Source organism: Plodia interpunctella, chromosome 17 (genome assembly GCF_027563975.2).
Source record: "Plodia interpunctella isolate USDA-ARS_2022_Savannah chromosome 17, ilPloInte3.2, whole genome shotgun sequence".
NCBI classification, from domain to species: Eukaryota; Metazoa; Arthropoda; class Insecta; order Lepidoptera; family Pyralidae; genus Plodia; species Plodia interpunctella.
Window position 1 is genome coordinate 5,110,640 of NC_071310.1, and position 24,544 is coordinate 5,135,183.

The following is a 24,544-nucleotide window of genomic DNA, read 5'->3' on the forward strand; positions in this document are numbered from 1 at the left end:
ATTTTTATATCGAATGTGTGCGGCTACGCTAGGGTGGTAGTGGCCCACTGGTCCCAGGTGTTCATTAGCACTGGAAACGCGCGGGGCACCTTTATAAACCTATGTAACTGGAAGTATTAGGTATGTAATCTGTAATAGTAGTTTTAGAAAACATCGTGAATCTACAGACATATAAGAATGCTTATATGTTTATGGAGTAAACCTGTAGGTGGATTTTTTATTTTTGTTCATGTATGTGTGTATGCGTACCTACTACTTGCCTTGGCGGTAGGTAGGCGTAAAAATCAAGTCTGGTGCCTTTAGATGACTTGAATAGAACACCAGAGCAACACACTCGATATGAATGAATGAGATGGGACTGATCACAGATTTGATGTACATTTATAAACACCAATGTTTTGATATCTGTGATAAACACAGAGATAAGCAGGGCGAGGGCCCTTCTAAATCTATGCATAACAACCCATATGGGTTGTTTCAGATATATAAAAGTGTGTACCCGACACACAAAATATTCTACATGCCGTGGATCGCATGGACCGAGGTTCTTATGTTTACTTGTGTATTGCCATATTTAGATAAAAAAACTTTTTTGACATTCGGATTTAAATGACATTGACAACTTTATTGGCGCGAAAGTGTTTTGTGTTTCGGGTGTTTAGGTGAGATTTGCGTTTTTTCATGGGTCTCAATTTTCTAAATTAAATTCTTGGTATCATTTTTTTGAGCCATAATAATTATGTTGAAACTAAACATAGAGGCGTCACTTTATTTTATTTTATTTTGCTAAATACGGGACGCCTTGCAATAACTCGATTTCAGAATAATGGAATCTTCTGTTACGTTTGAAGATATTGTAGAATCCAACTCGTCCAATGAATGCAACATTAGAAGATTCAAAATAACATCGTCAGAATGTCATGTTCCTGACAGTGGTGATGATGAAGGTGAAAATGTCGATGTTGGTCCCGTTAAGATGGTGAAAAAACGATTGCAACAGATGTCTACTAGTGAAAGTGACGGCGATTCACCGTCCAAAACTACTAACAAAAGTGATGATGAATCTAGGCTCCTGAAAAGTGACCAAAATAATCGTAGCAATAAGAATAACAATGGAAGCTTTATGAATTGTGTGAAGAAACGAATACAGAAGTTTTCTGTCAGCGAAAGTGATAATGATAAAGAGTATGAAGGAAATGTTTGTGATCTCAAAACAAACAGTAGTGATAGTGATGAAGGGTTACATTTTGAAACTAAAAAACAGAAGTTTAGGACAAAGATAGCTCATCACAGTGATTCGGGATCCAGTGCTGATGAGGCTTTGAAAAATGAACAGCAGCAATTACGAATGAAGAATAAAAGGAATAAGCTAAAAGAAAAATTCAAAAGTTTGGTTAAATCCAGATTAAATGAATCAAACACTGAAAAGGTCGGTTTTCACAGTGGCAGTGAGACTGGAGGAGATAACATTAAATACGCAGATAATTCAGAGCAATCAAATCATGACGAAACTTCTATTGAAAGAATTAAACAGGTATGGTTATACTTGATGGAGTCCTTTGTAAGCAGTTGTATTTAATATGTTTTAATAGCTGCACCCAGGGTCTTCTCTCCTGTGGGAATTTGGGAATAAAAAGTATCCTATATGTTATTCCAGGTTATTTTCTATCTGTGTACCAAATTTCATAACAATTGGTTAAGTAGATAATGTGTGAAGAGGTAACAAATACTTTCGTTAGTAATAGTTATAATAAATAATAGTTATATAATGTAATAGTTAATAAATATTAGTTTACACATATAATTAATTTGTTTATCCAGCTATACCCATTACTCACTATTATTTTTAGTTCCTGGTTGGGGACCCCAGCGCTAACTGGTTTAGTGGGTAATTGGTCCTCCTATTCTGGAACCATTTTACCCATTTCCCCATCTTAACTAGACTATCTTAGTAACTGTAATGATTATTTTATTGTTCCACAGATTATCAAGGACAAAACTACTTCATATAAAAATACAATATGTGATCCAGATACTTCAGATGAAGAAAATCACTCTAGTACAAAATCTATACCACAAAAAAAGCAAGGAAGAAAATCTGCAAAGCTTACTTCACCTAAGCCCATTCGGGTAAATGAATTGAATATTATACTGTGTGTTCCATTCAGTTTTGTAGACTAAAGCATTACGAATTGAAACTAAACTTGTTCATGTAGTTAAAATTTATTAAATCTATAATATTTTATTTAAAATTTTGTCTTTATGTCTGTTGCGTACATTCTCGCCCACTTGGCAGCAGTACAAACTATTGTTTTTGTTACTTACTTTATTATTTTACCAACATCTTTCAACATAATTTTGTATACAACCTTATAAGGAAAAAAAAACTTATAATATAATTTTATACTTATAATATTGATCTAACAGATAACTGCTAAACAAGCATTGGAAAATATGAAAAAGATTAAGAGTGAGTCTAACAGAATGCTAAGAGAAAAGGAGGTGACACTGCCTTACCACCGGCCAAAGGCGTTGAACCTCAAAGACATCATAAGCAGAAGGAAGCCAGCAGTCTCTTCTGATGGCAAGACATTGCCAATCAAGATGAATGAGGAACAACTAAAGCAATATGCGTCAGTACACTTATTGTTTTTATCATTACATAGTATAAAACAAAGTAATTTCCTGTTGTCTCTCCCTATGACATGTATGCTTAAATCTTTAAAACAACAGATTTTGCTGTAGGTTTATTTTTAGGAAATGTATAATAACATACACAATAATGCAACCATGTGAAACTGGGGCGGGTTGCTAGTTGATAGTATTATTTCTCCTCCTATTAAAGTAATGTGTAAACCCCTTCAAAATATATTTTTTTAAATTTACAACCATTACCTCAGTAGCCTCTTAAATTTAGTGTTGTCATAAAGCACATGTTAGAAAATCAAGGCATCATTACTATTTTTCTTCATTCATACATAGATACTCAATTCTTCTTGAAATTTTTTTTATATGTAGTTAAGAGTTTCAACGGTAAAAAAGAACCGTTCCCCTGGAATCCATGCTTGTGTAGCCGAGGGCGAGAACTAGTAAAGAAACAGTAATAATGACTTTACTATTTTACAGAAAAATTTTAGAGGAAAGACAAAAAGAAATGATGGAACTTTGCAAAAGTGACACAGATGAGGACCCTGAAGAAAATGAACCTGAAAAGAAAGATGAATCTACTCATCTATCAGATTATCATAAAATATCTGAATGTGTGGGAAAGAAAGAGGGACCAAAACTAAATGTCAATGAAAACTTGGAAGATGATATGGAAATATCAAGTAATACTGTACATTCATCAGTTGAAACTGGTGGCAAGATACCAGACAATGTTGAACAAGACAACACTAGCGAAAATAGTGCTGGTATTGAATCGGGAGCAAAAGAAGTTGACAATACAGTAAATTTAGTTTCAGATATGATTTTAAATGATGCTGAAGATGATAATAATTCTGTTGTCAAAGTTTCAGAAACTGCTAATCATAGTATGAATAGCAGCACTTCTAATGCAGAAATGTCTTTGGTGTATAATGATTCAATAGAGGAAACTTCAAATGAAAACACTGTAGCAATCTCTAATAATGAGACAGATAATATTACTTGTGAGAAATCTAAAGAAATAGATGTTAAGCAAGCAACCAAACTAGATAGTCAAAGGGTATCTTTACATTATGATACCGAAAAAACAGAAATAGACACTGAAAATATGGAACTGAAGGAGAATGAACCACATCCTTCCACTAGTAAAGATTTGAGTGATGTTGCAATTGATGAAGTGTGTAGAGACAATGATTTCTCCGATGATGACATGATTAATTTGGACGAAATAGATAATCTGATTGAGAATGCTCATATACTCAAAGGTCAGTTTTAACATTTTGCTAAAAAACTGTTAATTTCGTTTGATATAATATATAATAATATTTATGAACTTCTATTAATTTCAGATAATAATGACGCCACCTACGCAAATTCTCCAATGCTCATAAACGATACTAATATATCCAATCTGAAACCTAAACTAACTGGAGCTCCAGGAATGGTTATTGACTTAGACGGCACAGACACTTTAGCACAGAAAAAAGTTACAGGATTGGAGCTGCTTAAAGAAAGATTTACATATTTTGCTAAGCTCAAGACACCAGAAGAGTTAGAAAGAGAGAAAGAGAAGAGGTAATTATTGTTTTATTTTATTAAGCTGTTTTTCTTTGCATGAAAGTAAATTATTTTTATGTAAACATTTACAGATTGAAGCCAGGCGCTCAACATTTGAAACTGAGGCACGAACTAGAAGAGAAAATGGCCGAGCAGCGTTCATTAGAGTGGGCGAAACGTTTAGATGAAGAAAAGAAGCAACAAATGGAAATGAACGCCATAAGGGGCGATGAATCTGATGATGAAATAGAGAAAATGGAAGCCAAATTGGATGAACAAGAAACATTGAATAAAGAATCATCAGAGAGTGAAGAAAGTGATGAAGAAATGTTAGAAATAAAAGATAAGCCAAGGAAGAGAAATCCTATGATTGATGATGAAGCTGAGGAGTCAGATGTCGAAGAATGTGTTGGAGAACATAATAAAGAAGAAGAACAGATAGAAAATGATGAAGTGGAAGAAGATGATGCGGAAGAGAATAATGATGAAGAGAGTGAGGAATCAAGTGAGGAGTCATCGGAAGAGGAAACGGAAGTTAGAGCAAAGAAGGGTCGTATTTTAAAAGCTTTTGAAGATTCAGATGAAGAAGATGATATTCCTAAAAACATAGGCCAGGCAGAGACAAAAGACCAGATAACAGAAAATAAAATACATTTTGAAAGTCAAGTTATTTTAGAGTCTCAAGGTAATATCATATCATACAATATAAGTTAATTTGCTCGCAGTGTTTAGAAGCCCCACCTCTCTCATCTTGTAAAATCAATCTGTCAATCTTGTAAATTTTGAACATTTGTCTATTATTTTTGTCCTGCTTAACATCAAGCCTCTTTGGGAATGCTGTTGTTGCCTATCAGCTTTCAAGGCCTTTATTTTTGAAAATAATAATGAGATGAAATAATTCTGGAATTGAGCGGGAATTACAGAATTTTTTCATCTCATTATTATTTTCCAAAATAAGTTAAAAAGCATGTGTGACATGTATAACAAACCAATGCAAGGCCTTTAGTTGCCTCATACAACATCCACAGGAGGATATGGAGTGGTCCTATTCTAGGGCGGGTACTACACACCTCGTTATAACGGTTAAAACCCTCCTATTATATTATAACATATACCATAGATAATACAGCTATTTTTACTCATTTGCCTTAGTTATTACATTATATATATATATATATATATATATATATATATATATATATATATATATATATATATATATATATATATATATATATATATATATATATAATGGTTGATATTTTACATAATGTTACCTAAAAGATCACTAAATTTTTTCTTTCAGATGAAGATCTACAGCTAGCTCAAAGACACAAATCACTATCTGGAGATTTGTTCACAAGCCAAGAGAGTATTGCTAAATTGCAAACTAACTGCGGTGGCCCTAACGAAGAACCTGATATTGGGACTCAGACATTCTCAATATTGAACGAACGCACTACTACTATGTCTATGGACTTGGATGAGCCAGAAAAATTAAATGTCATCTCTGAAACTCAACCCAATGATGATGTAAGTATAGTGTAGATGTAAGTGTAAATAAAATGATGAAATTACTGATTTTAAGCGAAAATATGTTTTGTCACTATCGAATTTTAACAAATTTGACATTGACAAAACGCGACGAAAAATACTTTAGCTTAAAAGGTATGTTTTATCTTGATTGTTGTTGTTAAAGTCTACAATGATTGTTTGGTTTCCAGTCCAGTTTGGATGCAGTAATAGGGATGTGTTCAGGGACTTTCACACAAAACCTGGTGGATTCACAGGTTCCATCAACTGGGTTACTAGCTGGAAACAAATTTAGCGTAATTTCCAAAACACAGAAAAATGGCGAGGTTTGTTATTTTACATATTTATTCATTTTTAGTACTCGTAAGAAAGCATTACTCTGTAAGTAAACGTGCTTCTTCTCCACGTTATCTTTCTAGCTAAACTGAGCATATTCCCGGTTATGTATGCGGCTGTAACGCCTCGAAGCCCAGAATCCCCTTATAAATAAACCTTATAACAACGGGAGGAAGGCTTTGCAGATACTAACTGCATATATATATATATATATATATATATATATATTTGTGGTTGAATTGTTATGGTTTTGTGTTACAGCCTAATTTAGAAGAAGTAGTGGGAATGTGTTCCGGAAGTTTCTCCCAAAATTTGGTAACAACCCAGACTCCAGCAGAATCCCAACCCATTGGAGAGGACATATTGAACCTATGCACTGGAAAATTCTATGACAATAAATTTATAACTCAAAATAGTGATGTCAAAAATATTGATGAATCGCAAATATCAGCAACTGCAAAAGAAAATGGGACACCAACAGAAAATAAAATTCAGGACGATAATTTAAAGTCCATACTTGAAGAACTAAATGATCCAGAATTTGAAGAACTGAAACCTAAGAAGTATTTTATGGATAATCCTAAAGATGAATCTAGCACACAGTTTAAGAAAAAGTTCATTATTGATTCGGATGATGAAACAAATAACGAGACTAGTGATGTTAAACAAAAAAAGAAAATTAAAAAGAAAAAACTTGAGAAGAGGGCATTACAAATATCAGGCAAGTACATAAATATTAATTTATCCATTTGATACCAATTATATACCAATGGTACCAAGGTAGTTTCGGTAAGATTAAGTTCTAAACTAATCCTTATGATTAGAAAATTCAAATAATATAAAAATGATGGTAGAAATAGCACTAATAAATACAGTTACTGTACTTATATTTACATTTTATAATAATACTTATGATTGATCATGGCCGTAACAATAATAGATTTCTCACATATGTTTATGTCAAACCTTATGTGATAGCATTCTTTGAAAAACATACAGTTTTTCTTTCTCATATAAAAAATACAATACTATGTTTAACATTTTAGACGACGAGGAAGATGAATGTGAGGAAGAATTTGAAGATGGAGAGGAAGTTCAAGATTATACGTCTGATGTAGAAGACGCCGATAGACTGGTAGAATACGACTCTGAAGAGAATGAGGTTTGTATCAAGCATGTCATAAAAATATCGTTAAAATCTCATACATTATACCATCTGTGTAGTTGTATCACATTTCTTAATTTGATGCGGTTCTCATTTTTATATAGGGCATAAGGAAATTTATAATCTTTACATATTATAAAAAGAACTACCCCTGTCGCGCCTGTCTGTGTGAACTCAAATACTACTGGTCGGATTTTTGTACAGTTTCCACGAATTGATTCCTGAGGAAGGTTTAAGTGTAAATTTTTATTGCTACAATAAAAAAATTAACAAAAAGTAATTAATTCTAATTTCCAGGTAGAAGTAAAACCGCAAAAGGAGAAGCAGAAGCGCAAGATGGCGGAGTTTTTTGAACAGGAGGCGGAACTGACGTCAGAGGACGAGTGGCTGGGGTCCGGGGACGAGGACGAGGCGGGGCTCGACCGCATGGAGCGCGAGGCCGGCGACGACGACGCCTTCCACCAGGGGGCGCTGCAGGCGGAGCTGGGGCAGATACACATGTATGTATTCTTTATAAGACTTGTATTTATGAATAACAGTTATATGTATTGCCAATTTTCAAACTGTAAGTCCTGAGGTTCCCTCTATTATGATCGAGATTCGCATAGGCTGACCCATGCGTCAACTCGTGAAATTCGCACGTTAATTTAGTTAATAGTTTTGCAATTGATTTCACAAAACCAGACATTAAATGATGACCAAATTATGATAAAAAATATTAGATCAAAAATATATTTATTTGTTTATAAATCTTACCTTTTTTTTAAAGTCGTTTTTTTGTTATTTGTAGTTTAATCAATATGAATCGAAAAAAAGCAAAAAGAAAAAAAATAATGTTGAATGAATGTATGTGTGATGTTTCAGGCGGGACGTGCTGGAACAGGATAAGAGAGAGGTGCGCCTGCTGCAGGAACTGTTGTTTGAGGACGGGGATCTCGGCGAAGGGCACCGCCAGCGGAAGTTCCGCTGGCGGAACGCTGGTACATAACATTTTGTCTTTTTGTAAATAAATATAAATTTGTCCCGCAGCAACCGTTCATTTCCGGTATAAAAAGTAGCCTATGTTTCTATTTCAAGCTATATCTTGTGTCTGTTAACTCTGCCAACATACAGAATTAGTATATTGCGTGATGCGCGTTATATCGAATCTGCTAAGAGTTGTGAAATTCGTAGGCCACGCTTAGCGGTATGGCTTTAAAAATAGAATTCGATTAAAAATTTTTTTGGCCTTAAAACACCCTTTATTATTTAGTTTTATTGATATAGGTAGTACAGCAGAAAAATTAAACATTTTTATTTTTGCCACCATCGATTTAAACTTAACGTTACAGATGGCGAGGAAGAAGACGGTGGTGTTCCTGATGAATTAGCGGACACGCAAGAAGAGGAGATGGAGTCGGAGGAACAGTGGCGGAAACAGCGGCACGAGAGGGAACTCTTCTTGCGGCAAATGGTAAATGTACTGCTATTCATTTCTAGTTTATTCAACTATCTTAATCATCCCTTATACATAAGAGCTGGTGGTTCGATCGTTAAGACCGATCTGCCCGTGAACCGAAACACGAACGGCAAGTTCCAATCCACGTGAGTTTATATAGCAATCTGATTCATGTACAGTAACCATTTTCCGTTATACCAGAACAATCAGAAATGGTGCATGTCGTTATCACACGCAATACAGTGAATGTGAACTGCAGGTTTTTTTTACGGTATTTTCCGAGTCTTCTAATGAAATTACATAAATGGTCCTCAATCAATATCATCATAATTTTCAGCAAAACAAAGATGAAGATGAAGTCAACATGAGCATAACCAAAACAACCATAATCAAAGCAGATCTGTGCTCGTTGTCCGAAGCCAGCCACATCAGCGTTAATATTGATAGTCCCGTCGTTGAACATAAGTCGTCTAAGGATATTCCTAGCCCAAAAAGAGCCTTTACTGTATTCCAGGTAAGAATTCAATGTTATGTTGTTACTGATAAATTAACATTTTAAATTTTATCATATAGATAGATTGCTTGATTGATTGTCACGTATTTGAAAACAATGTACAATGTACACAGACATTGGGAATATTCGTTAACACATTTACATTTCAACAAAGTCAAAAACTTGATTGGGTATAAAATAAAAACATAGAGAGGTATTTAAATTTATTGGTGTTTTGAATGAAATTGTTATGTTTCATTTATTACACCGATCGTGCCGGATGGATTATGAGATATACAATTTTTTCGGTCTTATTAAAGTGATGTTGTATGTACGAATGTGTTGTACAGTAGTGACATCAGAAAAAGTATATGATTTAACTAGTTAGTAGTAGCCAATCATAATTAGTCAACTGAATACAAATTGAAATGCTAATCTTCAGCAAAGCTACCACGGGTCGCTGCTGTCGCGCGGCGGACGGGCGCTGGCGCGGCTGGCGGCGCTGGCGGCGCCGCTGACCGACGACGTGCCCGCGCCGCCCCGCAGCAAGAGGAACTTCGTCTTCACCGCTAGGGACCACGACGACTCTGACAATAAGGTATCCATACTAGTATTACACTAGCTGTGCCCCGAGACTTCCGTAGGGATTTCGGGATAAAAACCCTATGTGTTCTTCCAGCTTATATTCTACTTGTGTACCAAATTTCATAACATCTTTAATAAATAAAAATAAAAAATAAAAAACATTTTGCGTGAAAGAGTAATAAACATACCTCACAAACTTTCGCATTTATAATATTAGTAGGATATATGTATTTCTCTTTATAAAGATTTGTATTTTTGTTTATTATGAATAAACTCAATTTTATGTCGTGAAATCACACACCACCAAATATGCTTATATCCCACCTATTGTCTAACTTTATATAATTTGTTATTAATTTAAGGTGACGAAACGAAAAGCCGACACCAACGTCGGGACTCCGAGACTTGTGAAGAAAATGAAGACTGAAGAAATGAAAAAGGCTCCTAGAAGTAGCCTTCTCGATCATCTTAAAGTCTAGACAATTTTATTGTGTATGTAATTAGGCTTAATATATATTAATAGGTTTATTTTATATATTGTTGACAATAAATAAATAACAATATTTTAAATTGTTTTAAATCGTGTAAACCTCCAAAGGAGTAACAGAGTGATCCTGAAGTGATGAGTTGTTTTCTTACAACCACCGCACCACTTTGACTTGAAGAATTTGTGTTATAATCTCCGCTAGGAGTACTTTTGTTCTGTGGTTAAAATTGTTGAAATATGGTAAAAAGCGTATTCGATTTGGGAGGGGGAAAACATAGTGCTTTATTTTATAGACAGACATTCTCGATCTAGTCTTTGGCATAGATCAAGAAAAAGAATACAATGTGGACAAGTAGGTACCATGGATTTAGTAAGTACTCGTACAACGGAGTACCTACTAATTCCATTTCTATTCATCAACTTTTAAAATCTGTGAATATTCAAAGTTCGCTCCCAAACTGAAAGTACATTTTACCAACATGAAGAAATAGGAAGTATTGCCATGTGACAATTTACAAACATTTACCCGATTTCAGGTAAATACCCTAGTAAATCTATTAGCCAAGTGTGCACGTGCAAGAGTGCTTGGCTTGCACTACCTCAATACAGTTAAATATTTACAGAATTTAAGCACTATCCAATTGTTAGAGCAGGTAATTAGGCAGGATGACGGATGACGTTAGACGTCACGAAAAGACCCCAGAGTAATTATACACCGAGTCCTTCTCCATATCATTTATATTTAAAGCCATCTCACCGATTTAAAGACCGTCAGTTTGTGCTCGTAGATAGATTATCTTTTAAATATTGTTATTATTTTTTTATATCGAAGCCTTCTTGCAGTTGGTCGCTACGTCGACCTTTACTGCTTAACCGGAAGCATGCGAATACCTGTGTTCACAAGCTACATCAAAACCATGGAATTAGTAGGTACTCCGTACTTAAATCCAAGATCAAAACATCAAAATCAAGTGCCTTTTTTCCACGAATGTAAAACCAATTTTCAGAAATAGCAACAATATTTATCTTAATATCTTCATGTTGAGAGCACTGTCAAAGAATGCGTATCCTTCCGTTGTCATCCTCCCTCCTCCTTTTTAAACTTCTATCTCGCTCACTCTTTAAGGTAAAACGATTTTTCTACTCTTTCACCCTCTAGTTCGTTGTGTTCTCTTCTCTCTTCTATCATTCAATCGATGCTTTTTTCTGTGGTGTGAGGTGGTAGCGTAGCGTGAGAATTTCTAGTCAAGTTAAAATTAAAAATCTCGGAAAGTACGCCTATTTTGGTAGTACTAAACTAACGAAATGGCGAATGAAAGTACTGAAATCAGCGGCATCGTCAAGAAATGTAAAATTCTTTTGTTGGACATCGAAGGAACAACAACATCGATCAGCTTTGTTAAGGTAGGTCTGATGATTGACCGGCCGGTGTTTTGTTTCGACTTATGTTTATATGTAATCACAGTTTATAATTATGATTGTAACTATTTTCTCTTGTTCTGTGAAAAACATCTTCCCGTGCAGGCTTGCAAAATGGTTGCGATTTCGTATTCGCAATATGGTGGACGAAATCAAAATGGTACCCCTTTCCATGCCACATTCATTGTCGTGATTTTTTCGTACACGTGTCTTTAATTCCGTTAATTCGATGTACATAGAATAGCACGTTTTTTTTCATATTTCATTAGATTTTAAGAGCTTACTTTGTGTTACGTTGAAAATGGTGATCATTTTGTCGAAGACGTAACTTAGCCTAGTATGAGAAGTAGGTATGTACTATGCATTATTAGGTTGTATTTTTAGTGAGAGAAAGGCGTTTTGGTATTTAGCAGGATTAATCTCCAGCTTTTTAAAATATTACAAAGTCATTAGAAACTCGCTAGGATCAGTTGCCGGCACGAACAGCTGTTCAAGAAGCAGCTGGCGTGTAAAAAAATATGGTACAGTTAACTGCCCTCTTTGAATAGGCGTCAAGGCGAATATGTCGTCCTTGTCACTCTCTTTGCAGACAATGACATGTTGATAGAGACGTTAAATGATTGACGTTTCGTTTTCATATATTGGATAATAATAATTAATAAAAACCATTGACCATGCCGGACGAGCGAGTAGTATGACTTGTGATTTTACTATCAATAAAGATGAATGACTCAAATTATTATTACTATGATGAATTTCATAATATTCTCAACCTAAATAAACTAACTAAGGAATATTGCAGTTTTAAAAATGATAGAGGTATTTATTTTGTTTTTGGATCTAAACAAATATAAAAGAGGTACTTCTCTACTTCATTTAAGTGCAAACTTATTAAGTAGGTACCACATAAATTTGCATTTCAATCATACAACCTAGGTATTTGTGTATTTTCATGCTATTCCAAACTTTTAACTTCCCATTTCTGTTTTATGTTGAGACTTGAATCATCAGATTCCAGTAAAATTTATCTGATTGCTGTGCAATGACTAAAAAGAGGTTTTATGGAATAGGACAGTATGTATGTATGTAGTGTGTGTGTTTGTACTTTACCTTTTTCCATTCCACCCCACCCCCCCATTCCAATCCCAAATAGTTGGCGGATGATTAACAACACATGGAATTTAAACACATAGAAAACTAGATGTGCTTTGATTTTTTGCCACAACCTCACAAAAGAATACATCTCACATATGGTTAAAAAATTGCATTTACTTTAGTTCCACAACCTAGAATGTATGAGTCTGGATTTGCAGGTTGTGGACTCTGGCCATATACCCTTTATTATACTGTGCTTTGGGTAAATACCTAAATAATATGATTTCCATTTGTAAGAATGAATAGAGTGCATGACTGCCTGTTTGCCTGGGCAATTTAGATCAACAACATCAATTAATTTAAGAACTACTTTTTGGTGTGTATTTTCCATTTTATTTATTTGTGTCTTTGTCTCATATCTTATTCTTGGCTGCAGCACCTGCCTGAATACCCAGTGTCTGATTGCAAAATAAACCAAAAAATTATTAAGATTTGTTTGTGATTTTATAATTGGCTGTTGATGTCAACCCACTTTGGGAATGTTGTTGTTGCCCGTTTAACCCTTAGTAGCATACTGTATCCATGGGAGGTTCTATTCTAAGGCAGAAACCACATCCCCCAATTACTTACATTTTAGTATGTCAGCCCTAAAAACCCTAGGGCCTGGGGCAATGTTGTTTTCTGATGAATATGAACAAGTTTGACATTTGTACAATCATTGAGTCTTCTTAGACCAACCCAAGTGTATAAACTAACATTGGTGTCAGATTTTACTCAAGTAGCATGTGCGGTACCTACCTAAATATACGATAAAGTACCGATGAGGAAATACCTACTTTCTCTTCTTTGTCAATTTCTGCTTCCTTGGCGTCTCTCATGTGGATACCTTGCTCGTAACTGTAACTATTTTTGAAATAAACTACCTACTAAATTTGACACTAGGGGAAATCAGTCCTCAGTGAAAAGTATGTGCCGTCTAGCTGCATGTTTGCAACGTCTTATCTGTCACGTTTTGTTCACTTTGATTTTCGATAATGTAAAACATTTTAGGAAAATGTGATTTGCATGCTTTTAGCGTTAAATTTGCCATTTGTTTAGAAGTAGGTACCTATGTTTTTACTTGGGGAAAATAATAAAGTATATTTGTATTTGTGGTGGGTACCTATTATTTGTCGCAAAAGAGTATTAACTATTTCAGGACAATATATAATATCTCGACATACATTCTTTTCCGAATTAAGTAAGTACTTTAATTCACAAAGGTAAACTAATAAATCAAGAGTGACCTTGTTCACCGTAAGCCTGGCAGGCCACGAGAACGTCTAAAGCTCATTTACCTACCTTACGTGTGCAGTTATTGGACCTTAGCGGTCAAATAAAATTTATGATATCTAATAGGTATCCTACTGCCCATCAAATTTTCTAGCGCAATTACTTTTAAATTGTTAAGGAATTGGATCATCTATATGTTAAGGTACCTACCTACTATCTATATCCGTCCCTTGTTGCGTTTGGGTCGGCTAGGTAGACTTGCTATCCGGTTTGGACAAGGTAAGTCGCGAAGTTCGTTCACCCAGCTTTTGCCGCATCGTAGACGATGCAGTTTCACCAGGATTTCTCGTTATGCTAAATGGTTAGGGACCTACGCTAGTATTGCTATTAAACGGGAATATTTCTGCCCGCATACTAAGCTACTTTATTTAGGTATTTTTAATACGCTTTCATTAATAAAAATGGCCATCTGTCCTTAGTTCACTATTTTGAAGCCCAAAGTTAAAAGAACATAGATTTGTTAAGCTTTATCTTCTCTTATTAGTAAAAATAATTTAATACTAATAAATTGTATAGTATAGTAGTCACACCTTGCGTGCGTTGTCACTACATAGGTAGTAAAACCAAGTCTTTGCGCCACTGTTTCCGTCCCTATGTATACGGATTTTGATGCCTTTTTATTAGATAAGATTTAGGTGTATACCTAATTTATTATGGTTTTATCCGAGGGAAGCCGGGATGGGCCGATAGTTACGAAATAAAATGAAAATTAAAGACCAAAATTTTTTTGTTTTAAAGACATTTATATTTTTAAGTACCTACTTGTCAACAGGATAAGCTGTTCCCATACGCCGAGGAAAATGTGAAGCAGTACTTGGAGAACAATTGGGAAGATGAACGCGTCAAGGGAGCCGTGACTGCGCTCAGAAAACTGGCGCTGGAAGATCAGGAGAAAAATGTGGAAGGTGTGGTCGCGATCCCTGCCGAGGTAAGGGTTGAACTTTACAACATGATTGTCTTAAATATGCAGTTCGGGGTTCCTGTGTGTATGACATTTAGAAAGGGTTACAGAAATCTTTCGGCTTTTTCAACCTACAGGTATTTTGTTATTTAAGTCATGAATACAAAATTTAATTTTGATATATACATATTTTTGTACATAATAAGTCTCATGTTCAAAGGATGGCAATGACCTTCAAGTACATTTAGTACTTGATTAGTTTTGTAAATAAATTATGGTTTTATTTATACATATTTCATTCTAAATGACACATCGGTATGATATTATATAAATGAATGTTCAAGGGAAAACACTGTTGATATTGACGAACATAATACGGAATCTAAGTATTGGTTATGTCGTAAAAGTCTCTTCTAACAAAAAATCTTTTTACTTTCATAAAGCAAAAAGAAGGTTTAGGTCAAGTTATGCATAGAGTGATCAAGATTTGTTCAAGTAGGTGACCAAGTTGTCCGCGGTCTAGCTTAAAAACGATTAGTACTAGAATGATGTAATTTGGTATGGGTATAATACCTACACATTAATCACGCCGACAAAGTGGTCAAATAAAAACTTGAAAAAGGGTGGTAAAAAACCTACACGTGAAGTGGGATTGATTCTTTTTTCCATCTTTACTAGGTATAGCGTGAGTGGTGTTGAGTAGGTCTTTTAAAAATATTAGAGGTGTGGGAAGAGTCTTTGGATTTAGTAAGCCGTCCGTAAATTTTAGTTCGTAATTAAGTACTAAATTTCGTTACAGTTAAGTGTTAACCCCCCTATACCTACGAAACGTTTGTTAGGAATTCAACTGTTATGGCATTAGTGTTCATTGACATCGAAATGAGAAAACGATCACACTTGAGTGTGGCTTTATAAGTTTACGAGTAATAGTCGACCAACGGTATTTGACCCATAAAGCTTCGAACAATTCATACGGAAACTACACTATGCGTAGCCCATCACGTGCTTGGCCGGTTATCTTAAACTGAGTTGAGACAAAGAAAGAGACTATGTAATATTTCAATAAAAACAATTTACATTGTTTGATACTAATTTTGATACCTTAGATAAAAAAATATTTTTATATTTTGTACGAAGAACAAGTTGATAACCTATATTATCTATCTTGTTCGTAGGGTATCGTTATCAATCTGTATTTTGTTACAAACTCTTATAGTGGTTAAAAGCTTGCGCGTGTGTCTCCCGTCTTCGAATGGGACTTCTCCATGCCTTGACAGCTAAGAGGCAACTACAGCATTCTCAAAGAGGGTGACGTCAGTTAGATGGCCGGTCGTAAAACTGTCAAATCTACAAGATGTTTTATTACCTTTGTGTAGGCGTCAAAGTCGAAAAAAATTTAGAAATTAGACATTCACGGGCACTTTTTCACGTCAAATTTATATAGGAGGTAATTTCTCAAAAAGCTATAAATAACTGGCATTTCAAAACAACCATTGATGAGAAGAAATGCCGAAAGAAACTCATTTAAATCGTGTTACCAGTGTAACAGAAAATATAGGAGAGAGTGGTTAAGAGTTAGTAAAACCGTCATAACTTACGAGTATCCTCAAAGCCAATCAAATAATTTAAGTCTTTGGAAGTCGGCAGTAGACTTAGTTTATGTAATTTTTTAACGTCAATAAGTGATTATATCATCCTAAATTCAATAAAGAATTTTGAATTTGAATTTAAGGTAACATTCATACACAATGAATTAGATACATAATTACTATAACATCAAGATCTTATCCATTCCATCTTATCTGTAGGTGTGTAGAACAGATATTTTTTATAATAAATTTAATACCATATTATTTTACAGGATGCGAGCAAAGAGGAGCAGATTGAGGGCTTGGTGAACAATGTGAAGTGGCAAATGTCTGCGGACCGTAAGGCGGGCCCTCTCAAACAGCTACAGGGCTTGATCTGGAAGCAGGGCTATGATAGCGGCGACATCAAGGGCCAGTAAGAATTATGCAAAAGCTGAATGTAAAATTTTGTTGGAACGTTAGTTTCAGACTATTGTATACTTTCACTTCAACGTGAGTGAGCTAATAGTTAGTCAGCCGATGGCTAATCAAATAAGGTAGGCGGCTACCGCATCTTAAATGCTTAGAATACACTTATCCTCTCGCGATTGTCATACGAGGCGACTGAGGAACTTATGTATAATTGTAAACAAGATTAGTGTTGATGTATGCAGACAAATAAACATACAATAATTTTGTAACTATAAACAGTTGATGTTACATGTTTTTTTAAATTTTAAATGGCTTTAAATTAGGACACCTAGTTTTGCAATCGAAGAGGCCTTGTAGTAGTAGTAGTAGTATTTCCCAGCGTCTCTTAAGACAATATTTTGTGACGTCATTGCAGCGTATACGACGACGTGTTGCCAGCCCTTGAGCAATGGCGTGCCACGGAAGGCCAGAAGGTATACATCTACTCGTCGGGCTCCGTCGACGCCCAGAAACTCTTGTTCGAACAGTCGCTCGCCGGGGACATGTTGCCGCTGATCGACGGCCACTTCGACACAGCTGTTGGCGCGAAACAGGAGGCTGCTAGCTATGCCGCTATTGTGGAGAAAATCGGATGCAAACCTGAGGAGATACTCTTCCTTACTGATATTGTAAAAGGTAAATTTTCGTGTCTTCTTTTGTGATATATACTTATCTTTGCACTCATTTATGTTATGCTCATTTAAGTGGTGTAACAAAGAGTTTATTTATCTATATTATAGTAATTTTTAACTTGATTTGACTGTTATGGCAGAATGGATGGATCTTGGATGCAGCAGAAAAAACTAGTTCTAACTTTATAGGTCAATTAAAATTTCATATACATAGGCTATAGGCTAGGCTTCCATTTATATCCGGAATAAGAAAAAACTGTAAAAACATCTTTTTTCCCAAAAAGTTGGGCGTAAACTCATGATGGTGGGTGGTTGATATCATAAATGGGTTTGCGACTGTTTGGGAGGAAATTGGACAAATACTGGGAGCGAAACCCATCTGAAATTGGTATGGATTGAATTCCAACAGAGGCGGAAGCGGCCCGTTCTTCCGGGCTACACGCAGCGCTCGTGAGCCGCGCGGGCAACGCTCCGTTAGCCGCAGACGCGGCCGCCGCCTTCCCCGTGCTGCACAGCCTGGCGCAGCTGCTGTCCAACAAGCGCAAGACGGACCCGCAGGTGCCCCGATAATATACCACCACGCTTCATGCATGCACGTAGTTGTAGCCGCTAGGTGAGTATCTGTAGCTAGCACGGACTGATGACGCACGCTTCCGGGATTTATACGAGTTTCGTGACACTTAGAACTGGTGACCAGTGGTCATCTCCGCCAGCGGTGTCACAAGTACTTTCTTGTATTAATGGGTCAGTGGGGGGGGGCTACGCAAAATTGGTCTGTTTTAACAGTCATTGCCACAGTTACCTTTAATAAATAGACCTTTACCTTAGTCTCAAAATAGCATTTACAGATTTCATTGTAATTGATCTTTCTTAATATTGATAATTCAATTATTTCGGAAGAGAAGTGCGACATTTGTTTCAAGTTATATCCGCATGCAAAGTTGTATTTATACAGTTTATTCTGTATTGCAAGTTCATCAGTTATTAGCATTACCTAATATTCTGTGTAATTTTAGCTTTTGGTCAAAAGGTCAAATATTTCCTTTTATCACTTATCCACTACCTTTACTTATTTACAAACACTTCGGAAATTATCTCGCCTAGCCATATCATTTTTTCGTGCAGAGATTAATTTTCAAATAATAACATTGTTTATATCTTAATATTTTGGTTTCTTCTTACAGAAAGATCATAAGTTTACATTAACATTGCCCAAAACTTATTTACTGGATGTTCATAACTAGATTTACTTGCACCACAGACAACAGCTTCTTCAATATTTATGTTATATTATATTGCTATCTGCTTCCTTCTTGCTGATTTTTTAGCATTCAATTTATATTTAAAATTAAACTTGGTAAAAAATTCTCATTTTCGGAATCTGACATTAGTCCGATTTTAAAAGCTTTTATTTTTATCTCTATATGTAACATGAGAGTATGTGACATGCCTTAAATGTGACAGCTGCTCTTATCCAACTTGTATATTTTATGAGATTTGTGGTGGTGTACTATGCTATTATTATTTTGTATAATATATTTAATAAGTTTTTGGTATCTGTCTAGATAAATCTAAATAAACTAACAAAATGTGTAATAGATGTGGTAATACAATAAATATCTTTTTCAAAATGACGAGATCCTTTTTTATTCTTCATGTCGTCCTTGTTTTCGAAATTTGTTATTGTACAAGTAGTACAATAACAAATTTCGTAAGTACTGTACTGCTATTTGTTTGGGTTATTGTACGAGGGGAATACGCAGAAGTAGTGTTTAAAATCCATGTCTTAGCGTAGGAGAAATAATTACGATGACTTTTTTAGACATTTCTCTCGAGACTTGTTAAGTCTTTTAAGTTATTGTAAGGTAAGTTTAAAATTTTGCTTCTGGGTTCTCAAGTTCTAGTTTTTAATCCAAGTCGATGAAATAATTGCAGCAGTTTCACAGAATATAGGTGATAACAACACCCTCGACAAATAGCGATATCGAGAAAGATTAAATCATCTGGAGAAACTAAAATACTAGTCAAATATTTTTTTCATGTTACAGGATGAACAACCAGCTAAAATTGCCAAAACCGATTCTGAAGAAGACATAAAACCAGTCGAAGCTGAAGTTTCGAAAGCGCCCGCGGTAATTGTCGCAGCAGATCCAGAAAATACTGAACAAATGGAAGTTGAAGAAACCGCGCCTGTTGAACAGTTGGCCACAGTTGAACAAACCGCCACTACAAACGGTGACCAGAAAATTCAGGATTCTCCTGTTGAAAAAGCTGTTGTAGAGGAGATAACAGACTCTAATGATATTGCTGACATTCCAGTAATTACTGTAGAACCTGTGGTAGTAGAAGAGAGTGATAAGACTGACGAGATTGAGACTGAAAAAATGGAAACTGATGTAACAGAAACTACCCCACCAGGAAAAGTTGAAACTGAAGTGAAAGCTTCTGAAATAATTACTGAAATCGAAGAAATAACGGACAAAAATCCTCTGCCAGAGGCTGCTGAAGTTGTTGATGATATTGTACCAGTTGTAGAAGAACCGACTGCCGTCGAAGAAGATATGGAAGTTTTACAAAATGTTGGAGAATCACTAGAAAAAGAATGTGAAGAAATATTATCGAAGGTGCAGGATGTCACTAACCTAGATAATATTCCTGTAAAGCCTTTGTTGAACCCTATTGCAGAAGAAATAATGGAAACAGAAAATACAGATTCAAATGATATTGTGGATAGGATACTTGATACAGAATTAGAACTTGGTATGAAGCAGTGTGATGATATTGATTTAAATAATGTGGCAGAACTCACAGAAACAAATACCAGGGATAGCGATAAAACTGAACAGATAGAGGCAGTTGCTGCGAATAATGTTCCTGAAGATAAGATAGTTGCAGAGGCAGAGGTTAAAAAAACCACAGAAACTATGGAAGAGAGTACTGTTACAGAAGCAATAACTGAAAGTAAAGCAGTTGAAGTAGACATTAAAGAGACACCCGAAGAAAGTAAAGAAACGCCTAAAGTAAGTGAAGCTGCTCCAGAAGGAAGCACAGGAACACCTGAAGAAAGCAAAGAAGCAGTCGTAAAAACAAGGAATGTATCAGAAGCACAGGCAGCCACAGACAAAGGGGAAGAAAAGGAGACTGAAGCAAAAGAAAACGATAAACCATCTGAATCGAATGCCGAAGAGGCCAAAGTTAATGGAAGCATGACTAACGGCGATTCTGAAACAGTGAACTTAAATGGGGATGCTAAAAACGAGGAATTAAATTCAAGGCTTTCCGTTGAGAACGGCAAAGAAGTAAATGGCTCTAATGGCGATGCTAAGGAAACAGAAGAGAAGGGACAGGGAGATGCTAAAGAAGTAGAGGTTCCAGAAATCAAAGTGAAGTCTGTTCCCGTCGATGAGCAGCGTACTGATCCCATAGAGCAACCTACGGAAGCATAAAATAATATGGTGAGTTAATTACGTTTTTTTTCCTGAAGTTAAGTGTATGGACTTCAGTACAGTTTAATCAAATTTTGATAGAAATCATAACACATAGAAGTCTCAAGTATACACTTGTTTTCATGTTAAAATTACATAGTGATTCCTTTTTTCGTATTTCATTAATATGTTATGTTATTCACGTGTTTGGACACTTAACACGCTTTTTAAAATTCGTTTTTTATACTTATTTTCTATTACTTACACGTCAATGTTCAATCAATTAACATTAAATATTTTGTTGTGTTAAAATGAAATATTTCACTTTGCAGTGTGATGGGCGGAAACCGCAGGCCGCTGCAGCGTTGTTGGTTCACATCAGAAGATTGACAAGACTGAGGTTGCTTCCACGCTAACTGACATCTATCTAGTTGATATGTGTATTGAAATTTCACTATGTACCGGTGGCGGCGATTATTGTGTACTGTGTACGCCAAAATAAGAAACTCTGCAGTTGTATCGGCTGCTTTTCTTATCTACATGCCAACTTATGTTGTTAATTGAGTTTTATGGTTCGAGACTGTACAATCAATGTTGTTGGCATGTAGCTAAGCACACTAGCAGTTACACCGTTAGAGTACCTTGGGGAAACCGAAGGCATATAGTGCTTCTGAATGAGATATTGTTTAAAGTCTTGTTGTATATTTGGTTTGCCGGTCTTAAAATTGGTGCAGATGGATTCTAATTACAAACCTTTTGGTGGTAGAATATAGGAATGTAACCAATTATTTTATTCCGAAGCACGATGTGTGTTTCTTATCTCCGGTTACCGTATGGACTTAGGTACAACCACTGCTTAATTAGAATTTAGTGTTCACTATGAGCGATCGTGGCAATTATTTGTGTTTAGTCCTTTTAAAATTTAAAAGAAAGAGCTACTTTTGTGGTACTAACAATAATATTTTTACGCAATATTAATTTCTTCCAATGATACGAGATTTACTTCCCCCAATTTCTTGCCATAAACTTTTATTAGTATTTAGTGTTGTCTTACTATTAATTATAATAAGCTTTTGAAGTTAATTTATAACAATACTTGATACTATTGTTATAAATTAACCTGGAAGCTATGTATAAGTAAAGCCTTATTTTAAAACTTGTCATTTTCCGTGCCAAAAACTTTGAGATATTATCCTGCGTAAGCCTGAAATAAGACTACATTACATAAGATTTGATTCAAAAGCCAGCGATGTGGCGTCTTAACGCCGAAATATGTCAGAAACTGCATAAAACTGAAGATATTTAATTTTTACATGATATTGAAGTTCTGCTCGCGGTCGTTCATAGTGAAATAGTTTTTAACTTTCGATGTAAGTGATGTAAGATCGTTATAGCTTAAGGTTACATCATCCTAATTAGACATTCCTATACGCAGTATACAACAGTGGTTTACGGTTATATTATAAGTAGATGTGACAATTTTACACAAATTTATAGTAATGCCAATTTGTGGCATATTTCATAGAACGCTTCGTCTTTTTCGGAGGTTTTGTTAAAAAAGAGAATTGATAAAGAAAGTGACCTACCTGACAAGTACTTTGTATATCAATTTCCTTTTATAAATTATATGAACGATAAACGGAGTTACCAGTGCACAATGTTTGCCGCTACTTCTCATTTTTGACCTAAAGTAAGTTTTAATTCATAAGTATTAATTAACTGTATTGTGATTCTTAATTATCGTATCTATATACTATTCAATTTTCCTAAATTTTACCCACTGCCAAACTTGCACCGTTTCATCTGAAGTTGGTCTATGCAGGTTATTGTGATATTGAAATGATATGAAGACTGTACTAAGATAAGTATTGATCTGAGGGCTGTGTTAGTGATGTATTTATTGAACTAGGCGCGGGAATGGAATTGGTTAAGTAGGTACTCGATTATTTATTTTTTCTAATGATTTAATTATGTAGTTCGCGTTGCAAAGTATGTGTGTCAATTTCTAAAATATTAGTAATAAAATTCATCACAATAAAAATCATCAATTTTTTATAATGCCGATCTTCATTTTACTGAAGCTGAAATACTAGTGCTTATGGTGCCAATAAAAGCTATTCACGTTTATAACTAGTCAAAGTTTAGAATCTCGATTATACGAATTTATCGAAAGGGACTGTTATGTGCCGTTTTGCACAAATAAGTAGGTATGTACTTTTTTTTTGATTTTTTTAATTTGTATTTCCTCCTCTTTTAATTTGTATTTAGGTATTTAAGGATGAGGAATGTACGATGTGTAGACCAAAATCAAATGATTGGGCAAGCTTCTGGATGTAGACTGATTTTGTAATTTTCTCCAGCCGTCGTGTATTCATTATCTCTGCAGTAATAACAAAATGTACGAGTAAATACTGTTAAGCTATAGAGCAGGAATATGTACCATAAGCCATGTGTCACCTCTATCAATCATGAAAGATATACTGGAGTAAACATTGCTAAGATTTTTTTATGCAAGGTTTATTATTATTACCTTGATTGATTCATCATTCATTATTGATAGAGGTGAAGACATGAGTCTTGCTATCTCTTTTATCCGTAACCCGATCTATTTTTATGTATTGCGATGTATAGTATATAGGTATAGCATATAGCTTACAATAATACTTTGCGCCGCACAAAAAAGAGTCTGGGCTACGGATGAAAGAGATAGCCTCAATAGTGACTTTGCATCTAAAAGTTAGCAGTTCTCCAGTATTATTAGCTTCATGGTAACAATACGTCCGTCGGAACGATGTACGTACTGATACAGGTCAAACAACGACTTCATTTTCTTGGTCATTTTATTGGGCAGTCGGTGCTGTTTTTATAAACCAAATTTGCATATATAATATTTCGTATGACGTTATAAATTTTGTCCGAAGCTGCAGATTGGTAGGTATTTGCTCTATGCGCTGGATTAATTTAAGATAATCACAAAATTTCAGTTCTTACATTTTTTTTTGTAAAAATGAACAAGTCGCAAACACAATTGAAAAATGTATTACTTAATATTAATTTTAATTGTCACCAATAATGACGTTGAAATATAATGGATGTAGAATTTTATTGGTATTTTGTTTTGAAACTCCCTCCAGTAATTCCAAAATCCCTATTTTCTGTCTGTTAGGGCTTCTTTCTATATTGTACTGTATCATATTGTTCCCAGATGCTTGGAAATCCGCCGTCAATCGTCAATGTCCGCTAAAGCCAATAATGTGCCATTGGTTTTCGCAGGTTTTCCGTATCGGTTTCCAATAGAGAACTCGCGCGCCGGCCCTTCTAAATCTATATGGTTTCCATGTTTTCTAGCTAGTATCAGCTCGTTTTGTCAATGTCTCAAAATGTTAACTAGATGTAAATCGTCCATGGATTTAGTGAGTACCTACTAATTCCATGGAATCGTCTCAACTTTCAAGCAAGCT

The 24,544-nt window shown here is 35.1% G+C and overlaps 1 protein-coding gene across 1 annotated transcript; it reads left to right on the forward strand.

Annotated features, from left to right (window-relative positions):
• The first annotated feature begins 629 nt into the window (after positions 1-629).
• Positions 630-24,188, forward strand: LOC128677192 (claspin-like). Its single transcript, XM_053757870.2, has 22 exons — positions 630-1,534; positions 1,984-2,130; positions 2,428-2,633; positions 3,127-3,911; positions 3,996-4,221; positions 4,296-4,888; positions 5,510-5,736; positions 5,928-6,062; positions 6,334-6,793; positions 7,119-7,234; positions 7,535-7,737; positions 8,102-8,217; positions 8,569-8,690; positions 9,013-9,189; positions 9,611-9,766; positions 10,116-10,193; positions 14,859-15,014; positions 16,849-16,991; positions 17,403-17,662; positions 18,068-18,216; positions 19,707-21,113; positions 21,416-24,188. Exons 1-21 carry the CDS (start codon positions 827-829, stop codon positions 21,102-21,104), a joined length of 6,561 nt encoding a protein of 2,186 aa, XP_053613845.1. The 5' UTR covers positions 630-826; the 3' UTR covers positions 21,105-21,113; positions 21,416-24,188.
• Positions 24,189-24,544: the final 356 nt, after the last annotated feature.

What these genes read in the sequence shown, in the direction of transcription:
- LOC128677192 (XM_053757870.2), top strand. Translation starts at nt 827, where the DNA reads ATGGAATCTTCTGTTACGTTTGAAGATATTGTAGAATCCAACTCGTCC. An exon ending in GAATGCTCATATACTCAAAG is followed by an intron (nt 3,912 to 3,995) that starts GTCAGTTTTAAC and finishes TATTAATTTCAG; the next exon opens with ATAATAATGACGCCACCTAC. An exon ending in ACGACTCTGAAGAGAATGAG is followed by an intron (nt 7,235 to 7,534) that starts GTTTGTATCAAG and finishes TCTAATTTCCAG; the next exon opens with GTAGAAGTAAAACCGCAAAA.